The sequence below is a fragment of the Cebidichthys violaceus genome, unplaced genomic scaffold (genome assembly GCF_023349555.1).
Source record: "Cebidichthys violaceus isolate CVI_PGR_0920_01 unplaced genomic scaffold, fCebVio1.0.p SCAF_19, whole genome shotgun sequence".
In the NCBI taxonomy this organism is placed as follows: Eukaryota; Metazoa; Chordata; class Actinopteri; order Perciformes; family Stichaeidae; genus Cebidichthys; species Cebidichthys violaceus.
The window spans coordinates 3373951-3388114 of NW_027176361.1; the positions used below are offsets into that span (position 1 = coordinate 3373951).

The window sequence follows — 14164 nt, forward strand, 5'->3', positions numbered from 1 at the left end:
GACTGCAGCACAGACTGCAGCAGCGACAACAGCTGCACCTACAACAGCTACACCTTCAACAGCTGCACCAACAACAGTTGCAACTACAACAACAACCGCACCTACAACTACAGTTGAACCTACAACAGCAGCATCAACAACAGTGGCACCTACGACTGCTGCTCCTACCACAACTGCAGGACCTAAAACGACAGTTGCACCTACAACAGCTGCACCTTCAACAGTTGCACCTACAACGGCTGCACATACAACTACGGTTGCACCTACACAAGAAGCATCAACAACAGCAGCACCTACGACTGCTGCTCCTACAACAGCATTACCTTCAACAGCCGCAGCTACGACTACACCACCGACAACAGCTGCACCGACAACAGCCGCATCTACAACAACAGTTGCACCTACAACAGCTGCACCTACAACAGTTGCAACTACAACTACTGCACCTACAACTACAGTTGCATCTACAACAGTAGCATTTACAACAGCAGCACCAACAACAGCGGCACCTACGACTCCTGAACCAATAACAACTGTAGCACTTACAACAGCTGCAACTACAACAGCAGCACCAACAACAGCAGCACATACAACATCTGCAACACCTACAACAGCCGCAACTACGACTGAAGCAACTACAACAGCCGCAGCTACGACTGCAGCACAGACTGCAGCAGCGACAACAGCTGCACCTACAACAGCTACACCTTCAACAGCTGCACCAACAACAGTTGCAACTACAACAACCGCACCTACAATTACAGTTGCACCTACAACAGCAGCATCAACAACAGTGGCACCTACGACTACAACACCTACAACAACATTACCTTCAACAGCCGCAGCTACAACTGCACCACCTACAACAGCTGCACCTACAACAGTTGCAACTACAACAGCCGCACCTACAACAACAGTTACACCTACAACTACTGCATCTACAACAGCTGCACCTACAACAACAGTTGCACCTACAACAACAATTGCAACTACAACAGTTGCAACTACAACAACCGCATCTACAACTACAGTTGCACCTACAACAGCAGCATTTACAACAGCAGCACCAACAACAGCGTCACCTACGACTCCTGAACCTACAACAACTGTAGCACTTACAACAGCTGCACCTACAACAGCAGCACCAACAACAGCGGCACCTACAACATCTGCAACACCTACAACAGCCGCACCTACGACTGCAGCAACTACAACAGCCGCAACTACGACTGCAGCAACTACAACAGCCGCAGGGACGACTGCAGCACCAACTGCAGCACCAACAACAGCTGCACCTACAACAGCAGCACCTTCAACAGCTGCACCTACGACAACAGTTGCAACTACAACAACAGCTGCACCTACAACTACAGTTGCACCTACAACAGCAGAATTTACAACAGCGGCACCTACGACTGCTGCTCCTACCACAACTGCAGGACCTACAACGACAGTTGCACCTACAACAGCTGCACCTACAACAGTTGCAACTACAACAGCTGCACGTACAACTACGGTTGCACCTACACAAGAAGCATCAACAACAGTGGCACCTACCACTGCTGTTCCTACAACAGCATTACCTTCAACAGCCACATCTGCACCACCGACAACAGCTGCACCTACAACGGCCGCATCTACAACAACAGTTGCACCTACAACAGCGGCACCTACGACCCCTGAACATACAACAACTGTAGCACTTACAACAGCTGCAGCTACAACAGCAGCACCAACAACAGCGTCACCTACAACATCTGCAACACCTACAACAGCTGCACCTACAACAACAGTTGCAACTACAACAACCGCACCTACAACTACAGTTGCACCTCCAACAGCAGCACCAACAACAGCGGCACCTACGACTCCTGAACCTACAACAACTGTAGCACTTACAACATCTGCACCTACAAAAGCAACACCAACAACAGTGTCACCTACAACAGCCGCAACTACGACTGAAGCAATTACAACAGCCGCATCTACGACTGCAGCAACTACAACAGCCGCAGCTACGACTGCAGCACAGACTGCAGCAACGACAACAGCTGCACTGACAACAGCTGCACCTACAACAGCTACACCTTCAACAGCTGCACCAACAACAGTTGCAACTACAACAACAGTTGCACCTACAACAGCAGCATTTACAACAGCGGCACCTACGACTGCAGCTCCTACCACAACTGCAGGACCTACGACAGTTGCACCTACAACAGTTGCAACTACAACGGCTGCACGTACAACTACAGTTGCACCTACAACAGCAGCATCAACAACAGCGGCACCTACGACTGCTGCTCCTACAACAGCATTACCTTCAACAGCCGCAGCTACGACTACACCACCGACAACAGCTGCACCTACAACAGCCGCATCTACAACAACAGTTGCACCTACAACAGCTGCACCTACAACAGTTGCAACTACAACGGCCACACGTACAACAACAGTTGCAACTACAACTGCCGCACCTACAACAGCAGCACCAACAACAGGGGCACCTACGACTACTGCACCAACAACTGCTGCACCTACAACTGCTGCAACTACAACAGCCGCAGCTACGACTGCAGCTACGACTGCAGCATCAACTACAGCACCGACAACAGCTGCACCGACAACAGCAGCACCGACAACAGCAGCACCTTCAACAGCTGCACGTACAACTGTTGCAACTAGAACAACAGTTGCAACTACAACAACCGCACCTACAACTACAGTTGCACCTACAACAGCAGCATTTACATCAGTAGCAACAACAACAGCGGCACCTACGTCTGCTGCTCCTACCACAACTGCAGGACCTAAAATGACAGTTGCACCTACAACAGCTGCACCTTCAACAGTTGCAACTACAACGGCTGCACGTACAACTACGGTTGCACCTACAACAGAAGCATCAACAACAGCGGCACCTACGACTGCTGCTCCTACAACAGCATTACCTTCAACAGCCACAGCTACGACTACACAACCGCCAACAGCTGCACCTACAACGGTCGCATCTACAACAACAGTTGCACCTACAACAACTGCACCTACAACAGCTGCACCTACAACAGCAGCACCAACAACAGCAGCACCAACAACATCTGCAACACCTACAAGAGCCGCAACTACGACTGAAGCAATTACAACAGCCGCATCTACGACTGCAGCACAGACTGCAGCAGCGACAACAGCTGCACCTACAACAGCTACACCTTCAACAGCTGCACCAACAACAGCTGCAACTACAACAACAACCGCACCTACAACTACAGTTGCACCTACAACAGCAGCATCAACAACAGTGGCACCTACGACTGCTGCTCCTACCACAACTGCAGGACCTAAAACGACAGTTGCACCTACAACAGCTGCACCTTCAACAGTTGCAACTACAACGGCTGCACGTACAACTACGGTTGCACCTACACCAGAAGCATCAACAACAGCGGCACCTACGACTACTGCTCCTACAACAGCATTACCTTCAACAGCCGCAGCTACGACTACACCACCTACAACAGCCGCATCTACAACAACAGTTGCACCTACAACAGCTGCACCTACAACAGTTGCAACTACAACTACTGCACCTACAACTACAGTTGCATCTACAACAGCAGCATTTACAACAGCAGCACCAACAACAGCGGCACCTACGACTCCTGAACCAATAACAACTGTAGCACTTACAACAGCTGCAACTACAACAGCAGCACCAACAACAGCAGCACATACAACATCTGCAACACCTACAACAGCCGCAACTACGACTGAAGCATTTACAACAGCCGCACCTACGACTGCAGCAGCGACAACAGCTGCACCTACAACAGCTACACCTTCAACAGCTGCACCAACAACAGTTGCAACTACAACAACCGCACCTACAATTACAGTTGCACCTACAACAGCAGCATCAACAACAGTAGCACCTACGACTACAACACCTACAACAACATTACCTTCAACAGCCGCAGCTACAACTGCACCACCTACAACAGCTGCACCTACAACAGTTGCAACTACAACAGCCGCACCTACAACAACAGTTACACCTACAACTACTGCATCTACAACAGCTGCACCTACAACAACAGTTGCACCTACAACAATTGCAACTACAACAGTTGCAACTACAACAACCGCATCTACAACTACAGTTGCACCTACAACAGCAGCATTTACAACAGCAGCACCAACAACAGCGTCACCTACGACTCCTGAACCTACAACAACTGTAGCACTTACAACAGCTGCACCTACAACAGCAGCACCAACAACAGCGGCACCTACAACATCTGCAACACCTACAACAGCCGCACCTACGACTGCAGCTGCAACTACAACAACCGCACCTACAACTACAGTTGCACCTACAACAGCAGCATTTACAACAGCAGCACCTTCAACAGCTGCACCTACAACAACAGTTGCAACTACAACAACAGTTGCAACTACAACAACCGCACCTACAACTACAGTTGCACCTACAACAGCAGAATTTACAACAGCGGCACCTACGACTGCTGCTCCTACCACAACTGCAGGACCTACAACGACAGTTGCACCTACAACAGCTGCACCTACAACAGTTGCAACTACAACAGCTGCACGTACAACTACGGTTGCACCTACACAAGAAGCATCAACAACAGTGGCACCTTCCACTGCTGTTCCTACAACAGCATTACCTTCAACAGCCACAGCTGCACCACCGACAACAGCTGGACCTACAACGGCCGCATCTACAACAACAGTTGCACCTACAACAGCGGCACCTACGACCCCTGAACATACAACAACGGTAGCACTTACAACAGCTGCAGCTACAACAGCAGCACCAACAACAGCGTCACCTACAACATCTGCAACACCTACAACAGCCGCACCTACAACTACAGTTGCACCTACAACAGCAGCACCAACAACAGCGGCACCTACGACTCCTGAACCTACAACAACTGTAGCACTTACAACATCTGCACCTACAAAAGCAACACCAACAACAGTGTCACCTACAACAGCCGCAACTACGACTGAAGCAATTACAACAGCCGCAGCTACGACTGCAGCAACTACAACAGCCGCAGGGACGACTGCAGCACCAACAACAGCTGCACCTACAACAGCAGCACCTTCAACAGCTGCACCTACGACAACAGTTGCAACTACAACAACAGTTGCAACTACAACAACCGCACCTACAACTACAGTTGCACCTACAACAGCAGAATTTACAACAGCGGCACCTACTACTGCTGCTCCTACCACAACTGCAGGACCTACGACAGTTGCACCTACAACAGCTGCACCTACAACAGTTGCAACTACAACAGCTGCACGTACAACTACGGTTGCACCTACACAAGAAGCATCAACAACAGTGGCACCTACCACTGCTGTTCCTACAACAGCATTACCTTCAACAGCCACAGCTGCACCACCGACAACAGCTGCACCTACAACGGCCGCATCTACAACAACAGTTGCACCTACAACAGCGGCACCTACGACCCCTGAACATACAACAACTGTAGCACTTACAACAGCTGCAGCTACAACAGCAGCATCAACAACAGCGTCACCTACAACATCTGCAACACCTACAACAGCTGCACCTACAACAACAGTTGCAACTACAACAACCGCACCTACAACTACAGTTGCACCTACAACAGCAGCACCAACAACAGCGGCACCTACGACTCCTGAACCTACAACAACTGTAGCACTTACAACATCTGCACCTACAAAAGCAACACCAACAACAGTGTCACCTACAACAGCCGCAACTACGACTGAAGCAATTACAACAGCCGCATCTACGACTGCAGCAACTACAACAGCCGCAGCTACGACTGCAGCACAGACTGCAGCAGCGACAACAGCTGCACCTACAACAGCTACCCCTTCAACAGCTGCACCAACAACAGTTGCAACTACAACAACAACCGCACCTACAACTACAGTTGAACCTACAACAGCAGCATCAACAACAGTGGCACCTACGACTGCTGCTCCTACCACAACTGCAGGACCTAAAACGACAGTTGCACCTACAACAGCTGCACCTTCAACAGTTGCAACTACAACGGCTGCACATACAACTACGGTTGCACCTACACCAGAAGCATCAACAACAGCGGCACCTACGACTGCTGCTCCTACAACAGCATTACCTTCAACAGCCGCAGCTACGACTACACCACCGACAGGAGCTGCACCTACAACAGCCGCATCTACAACAACAGTTGCACCTACAACAGCTGCACCTACAACAGTTGCAACTACAACTACTGCACCTACAACTACAGTTGCATCTACAACAGCAGCATTTACAACAGCAGCACCAACAACAGCGGCACCTACGACTCCTGAACCAATAACAACTGTAGCACTTACAACAGCTGCAACTACAACAGCAGCACCAACAACAGCAGCACATACAACATCTGCAACACCTACAACAGCCGCAACTACGACTGAAGCATTTACAACAGCCGCACCTACGACTGCAGCAACTACAACAGCCGCAGCTACGACTGCAGCACAGACTGCAGCAGCGACAACAGCTGCACCTACAACAGCTAAACCTTCAACAGCTGCACCAACAACAGTTGCAACTACAACAACCGCACCTACAATTACAGTTGCACCTACAACAGCAGCATCAACAACAGTGGCACCTACGACTACAACACCTACAACAACATTACCTTCAACAGCCGCAGCTACAACTGCACCACCTACAACAGCTGCACCTACAACAGTTGCAACTACAACAGCCGCACCTACAACAACAGTTACACCTACAACTACTGCATCTACAACAGCTGCACCTACAACAACAGTTGCACCTACAACAACAATTGCAACTACAACAGTTGCAACTACAACAACCGCATCTACAACGACAGTTGCACCTACAACAGCAGCATTTACAACAGCAGCACCAACAACAGCGTCACCTACGACTCCTGAACCTACAACAACTGTAGCACTTACAACAGCAGCACCAACAACAGCGGCACCTACAACATCTGCAACACCTACAACAGCCGCATCTACGACTGCAGCAACTACAACAGCCGCAGGGACGACTGCAGCACCAACTGCAGCACCAACAACAGCTGCACCTACAACAGCAGCACCTTCAACAGCTGCACCTACGACAACAGTTGCAACTACAACAACAGTTGCAACTACAACAACCGCACCTACAACAACAGCTGCACCTACAACTGCAGTTGCACCTACAACAGCAGAATTTACAACAGCGGCACCTACGACCGCTGCTCCTACCACAACTGCAGGACCTACAACGACAGTTGCACCTACAACAGCTGCACCTACAACAGTTGCAACTACAACAGCTGCACGTACAACTACGGTTGCACCTACACAAGAAGCATCAACAACAGTGGCACCTACCACTGCTGTTCCTACAACAGCATTACCTTCAACAGCCACAGCTGCACCACCGACAACAGCTGCACCTACAACGGCCGCATCTACAACAACAGTTGCACCTACAACAGCGGCACCTACGACCCCTGAACATACAACAACTGTAGCACTTACAACAGCTGCAGCTACAACAGCAGCACCAACAACAGCGTCACCTACAACATCTGCAACACCTACAACAGCTGCACCTACAACAACAGTTGCAACTACAACAACCGCACCTACAACTACAGTTGGTCCTACAACAGCAGCACCAACAACAGCGGCACCTATGTCTCCTGAACCTACAACAACTGTAGCACTTACAACATCTGCACCTACAAAAGCAACACCAACAACAGTGTCACCTACAACAGCCGCAACTACGACTGAAGCAATTACAACAGCCGCAGCTACGACTGCAGCAACTACAACAGCCGCAGCTACGACTGCAGCACAGACTGCAGCAACGACAACAGCTGCACTGACAACAGCTGCACCTATAACAGCTACACCTTCAACAGCTGCACCAACAACAGTTGCAACTACAACAACAGTTGCACCTACAACAGCAGCATTTACAACAGCGGCACCTACGACTGCTGCTCCTACCACAACTGCAGGACCTACGACAGTTGCACCTACAACAGTTGCAACTACAACGGCTGCACGTACAACTACAGTTGCACCTACAACAGCAGCATCAACAACAGCGGCACCAACGACTGCTGCTCCTACAACAGCATTACCTTCAACAGCCGCAGCTACGACTACACCACCGACAACAGCTGCACCTACAACAGCCGCATCTACAACAACAGTTGCACCTACAACAGCTGCACCTACAACAGTTGCAACTACAACGGCCACACGTACAACAACAGTTGCAACTACAACTGCCGCACCTACAACAGCAGCACCAACAACAGGGGCACCTACGACTACTGCACCAACAACTGCTGCACCTACAACTGCTGCAACTACAACAGCCGCAACTACGACTGAAGCAATTACAACAGCCTCAGCTACGACTGTAGCAACTACAACAGCCACAGCTACGACTGCAGCACAGACTGCAGCAGCGACAACAGCTGCACTGACAACAGCTGCACCTACAACAGCAGCACCTTCAACAGCTGCACCTACAACAACAGTTGCAACTACAACAACCGCACCTACAACTACAGTAGCACCTACAACAGCAGCATCAACAACAGTGGCATCGACGACTACTGCACCTACAACAGCATTACCTTCAACAGCCGCAGCTACGACTGCACCACCTACAACAGCTGCACCTACAACAGTTGCAACTACAACGGCCGCACCTACAACAACAGTTACACCTACAACTACTGCATCTACAACAGCCGCACCTACAACAACAGTTACACCTACAACTACTGCATCTACAACAGCTGCACCGACAACAGCTGCACCTTCAACAGCTGCACCAACAACAACAGTTGCAATTACAACAACAGTTGCAACTAAGACAACCGCACCTACAACTACAGTTGCACCTACAACAGCAGCATTTACAACAGCAGCACCAACAACAACAGTGGCACCTACGACTACTGCACCTATAACAGCATTACCTTCAACAGCCGCAGCTACGACTGAAGCAATTACAACAGCCGCACCAACGACTGCAGCAACTACAACAGCCGCAACTACGACTGCAGCACAGACTGCAGCAGCGACAACAGCTGCACCTACAACAGCATTACATTCAATAGCTGCACCTACAACAACAATTGCACCTACAACAACCATTGCAACTACAACAGTTGCAACGACAACAACCGCACCTACAACTACAGTTGCACCTACAACAGCAGCATCAACAACAGCGGCACCGACGACTTCTGCACGTACAACAACCTCACCTACAACTGAAGCAACTACGACAGCCGCAAGGACGACTGCAGCACCAACTGTAGCACCAACAGCTGCACCTACAACAGCAGCACCAACAACAGCGGCACCTCCAACATCTGCAACACCTACAACAGCCGCAACTACGACTGAAGCCATTACAACAGCTGCACCTACGACTGCAGCAACTACAACAGCGGCAACTACAACTGTAGCACAGACTGCAGCAGCGACAACACTTGCACTGACAACAGCTACACCTTCAACAGCTAGACCTTCAACAGTTGCAACTACAACTGCACCTACAACTACAGTTGCACCTACAACAGCAGCATCACCAACAGTGGCACCTACGACTACTGCACCTACAACAGCATTACCTTCAACAGCCGCAGCTACGACTGCACCACCTACAACAGCTGCACCTACAACTACTGCATCTACAATAGCTGCACCTACAACAGCATTACCTTCAACAGCTGCACCTACAACAACAGTTGCACCTACAACAACTGAACCAACAACTACAGTTGCACCTACAACAGCAGCAACTACAACAGCCGCAGCTACGACTGCAGCTACGACTGCAGCAGCGACAACAGCTGCACTGACAACAGCTGCACCTTCAACAGCTGCACCAACAACAGTTGCACCTACAAATAGAGTTGCACCTACAACAGCAGCATCAACAACAGTGGCAACTATGACTACTACACCTAAAACAGCAGTACCTTCAACAGCCGCAGCTACGACTGCACCACCTACAACAGCTGCACCTACAACAGTTGCAACTACAACGGCCACACCTACAACAACAATTACACCTACAACTACTGCATCTACAACAGCTGCACCTACAACAGCATTATCTTCAACAGCTGCACCTACAACAGTTGCACCTACAACAGTTGCAACTACAACAACCGCACCTACAACTACAGTTACAGCTACAACAACAGCACCTTCAACAGCTGCACCGACAACAACAGTTGCAACTACAACAACCGCAGCTACGACTGCAGCTACGACTGCAGCAGCGACAACAGCTGCACTGACAACAGCTGCACTTACAACAGCTACACCTTCAACAGCTGCACCAACAACAGTTGCAACTACAACAACGGCACCTACAGTTGCATCTACAACAGCAGCATCAACAACAGTGGCAACTATGACTACTACACCTACAACAGCAGCAACTACAACAGCCGCAGCTACGACTGCAGCAGCGACAACAGCTGCACTGACAACAGCTGCACCTACAACAGCTACACCTTCAACAGCTGCACCAACAACAGTTGCAACTATGACTACTACACCTACAACAGCAGTACCTTCAACAGCCGCAGTTACGACTGCACCACCTACAACAGCTGCACCTACAACAGTTGCAACTACAACGGCCGCACATTCAACAACAGTTACACCTACAACTACTGCATCTACAACAGCTGCACCTACAACAGCATTACCTTCAAAAGTTGCACCTACAACAGTTGCAACTACAACAACCGCACCTACAACTACAGTTACACCTACAACAGCAGCACCTTCAACAGCTGCACCTACAACAACAGTTGCAACTACAACAACCGCACCTACAACTACAGTTGCACCTACAACAGCAGCAACTACAACAGCCGCAGCTACGACTGCAGCTACGACTGCAGCAGCGACAACAGCTGCACTGACAACAGCTGCACCTACAACAGCTACACCATCAACAGCTGCACCAACAACAGTTGCAACTACAAAAACGGCACCTACAACTACAGTTGCACCTACAACAGCAGCATCAACAACAGTGGCATCTATGACTACTACACCTACAACAGCAGTACCTTCAACAGCCGCAGCTACGACTGCACCACCTACAACAGCTGCACCTATAACAGTTGCAACTACAACAGCCGCACCTACAACAACAGTTACACCTACAACTACTGCATCTACAACAGCTGCACCTACAACAGCATTACCTTCAACAGCTGCACCTACAACAACAGTTGCACCTACAACAGTTGCAACTACAACAACCGCACCTACAACTACAGTTACACCTACAACAGCAGCACCTTCAACAGCTGCACTTTCAACAGCTGCACCTACAACAACAGTTGCAACTACAACAGTTGCAACTACAACAACCGCACCTACAACTACAGTTGCACCTACAACAGCAGCAGCAACAACAGCAGCACCAACAACAGTGGCACCTACGACTACTGCACCTATAACAGCATTACCTTCAACAGCCGCAGCTACGACTGAAGCAATTACAACAGCCGCACCAACAACTGCAGCAACTACAACAGCCGCAACTACGACTGCAGCACAGACTGCAGAAGCGACAACAGCTGCACCTACAACAGCATTATATTCAACAGCTGCACCTACAACAACAGTTGCAACTACAACAACCGCACCTACAACTACAGTTGCACCGACAACAGCAGCATCAACAACAGCGGCACCTACGACTTCTGCACCTACAACTGAAGCAACTACGACAGCCGCAGTGACGACTGCAGCACCAACTGTAGCACCAACAGCTGCACCTACAACAGCAGCACCTTCAACAGCTGCACCTACAACAACAGTTGCAACTACAAAAACGGCACCTACAACTACAGTTGCACCTACAACAGCAGCATCAACAACAGTGGCAACTATGACTACTACACCTACAACAGCAGTACCTTCAACAGCCGCAGCTACGACTGCACCACCTACAACAGCTGCACCTATAACAGTTGCAACTACAACGGCCGCACCTACAACAACAGTTACACCTACAACAGCTGCACCTACAACAGCATTACATTCAACAGCTGCACCTACAACAACAGTTGCACCTACAACAACCGTTGCAACTACAACAACAGTTGCAACTACAACAATGGCACCTACAACTACAGTTGCACCTACAACAGCAGCATCAACAACAGCGGCGGCACCTACGACTTCTGCACCTACAACTGAAGCAACTACGACAGCCGCAGGGACGACTGCAGCACCAACTGTAGCACCAACAACATGTAAGCAATAATGAGTGCTACTTGATCAAAAATGTCAAAAGTTGCACAAATGTTTGTCAAACTAATGATTTGTTTCACTGCCACACCGACTACAACGGCCGTACCTATAACAACAGTTACACCTACAACAGCAGTACCAACAACAGTGGCACCTACAACTAATGCATCTACAACAGCTGCACCTACAACAACAGTTGCAACTACAACAGCTGCATCTACAACAACAGTTGCACCTATAACAGCAGCAACTACGACTGTAGCAACAACAACAGCGGCACCTACGACTCCTTCACCTACAACAACCGTAGCACCTACAACAGTTGCACTTACAACAGTAGCACCAACAAAATGTAAGCAATAATGAGTGCTACTTGATCAAAAATGTCAAAAGTTGCACAAATGTTTGTCAAACTAATGATTTTTTTCACTGCCATACCTACAACAGCAGCACCTACGACTGCAGCACCTACAACAGCTGCAACTACGACCTTAACTACTGCAGTAGCACCAGCTACGACAGCTTCAAGTGGAAGTCATAATGAGATCAGTCTCATCACCGCATCCTGCCTTGTAGTGTTGTCATGGCTAATGTCAAGCCAACAATAACATTAGTGCCGATTTCCATTTGACTTTACATCAATACATGAATGCAATCAGTGGTATGAAAAATGACTTTGTTGTCAGTAAAAATCTAAGATTCTTGTAGTAGAAGTCTTGTACAGCTTCGGATAAACTTACTATCAAATTAATCATTTGCAATAAGTGGACACATTAATGAAAGAGGATTAGGTATGTCTGTCTAACTAGACATGTTTCTGTGTGTGAATGTCCAGGATCATGGACCGGATGAAATGACATAGCCAACTTTAAGCACCTGGTCTATTTGAGACTTCACTAGAACAATAAGCTAAACAACATAATCGGAAATCCTGGGATGTCGTAAAATGATTGCACAATTAATAATAAAATCACTTTTGCTTCCGTTAGCACTGAGCTTTAGCAATATTTAACATAATGACAGTTACTAATGCTGTCTTGTTTAGGCTTGTTTGCCAAACAAGTAAAACTGGCCACACTGGAAATCACTTTCACCCTTGTTTGAAGGAAGTTATATCAAAGGTAATGGTATACATATATGTCAAAATAATCCACTGTCAATTTTCATATTTCTAGAAAGTGTATTTATGTAATCATGCACAGCTGTATTCTGTGAAATTTCTTTTAGTTTGTAAAATTTCTGTCAGAACATTTACAATGATCAAAATACACAATCTTTGAGGAATTGAAATTGTCTCTTGTGTGATTTTTTGTAGCGAGCAACACTAGCTCTAGATGTTGCTACATCTCGCAAGAAAGTCGCCAAGTTGCCACCACTGACAGCCCCTCCCTTCAGGCCTTCCTCAAAAAAATTAGCATTATGAATGCAAACATATAATGAACGTAAACAACAAACATGGTGATTGTTAGTAGTCCCAGCTGTCAATAATAATAATATTAATAATAATAATAATAATTATAATAATACTTCAATTTTATATAGTGCTTTTCTAAGTACCAAAGACGCTTTACATAGGTCAGAGACAAACAAACAAAAACAAAACAAACATTTTGGTAAAAAAAGGAAACTGGAGAAGCTGTGCGGAATGAGTCATGTAGTGGATGGTAGGGTGCAGGGGTTAGCAGGTGAAGGCAAGTTTGAAGAGGTGGGTTTTGAGGGCTTGTTTGAATGATGATAGGGAGGGAGCCTCACGGATGTGGATGGGGAGGGCGTTCCAGAGGGGGAGGGGAGGTGCAGCAGCTGA

The 14164-nt window shown here is 48.4% G+C and overlaps 1 protein-coding gene across 1 annotated transcript; it reads left to right on the forward strand.

Annotated features, from left to right (window-relative positions):
* Positions 1 to 868: 868 nt before the first annotated feature.
* On the forward strand, positions 869 to 13644 carry LOC137874818 (uncharacterized; the record flags this gene model as incomplete). Its single annotated transcript, XM_068713787.1, has 4 exons — positions 869 to 1743; positions 10053 to 12362; positions 12479 to 12712; positions 12808 to 13644. Coding segments are annotated over 2 exons (2418 nt in total), but the record flags the coding sequence as incomplete, so codon positions are not given.
* Positions 13645 to 14164: the final 520 nt, after the last annotated feature.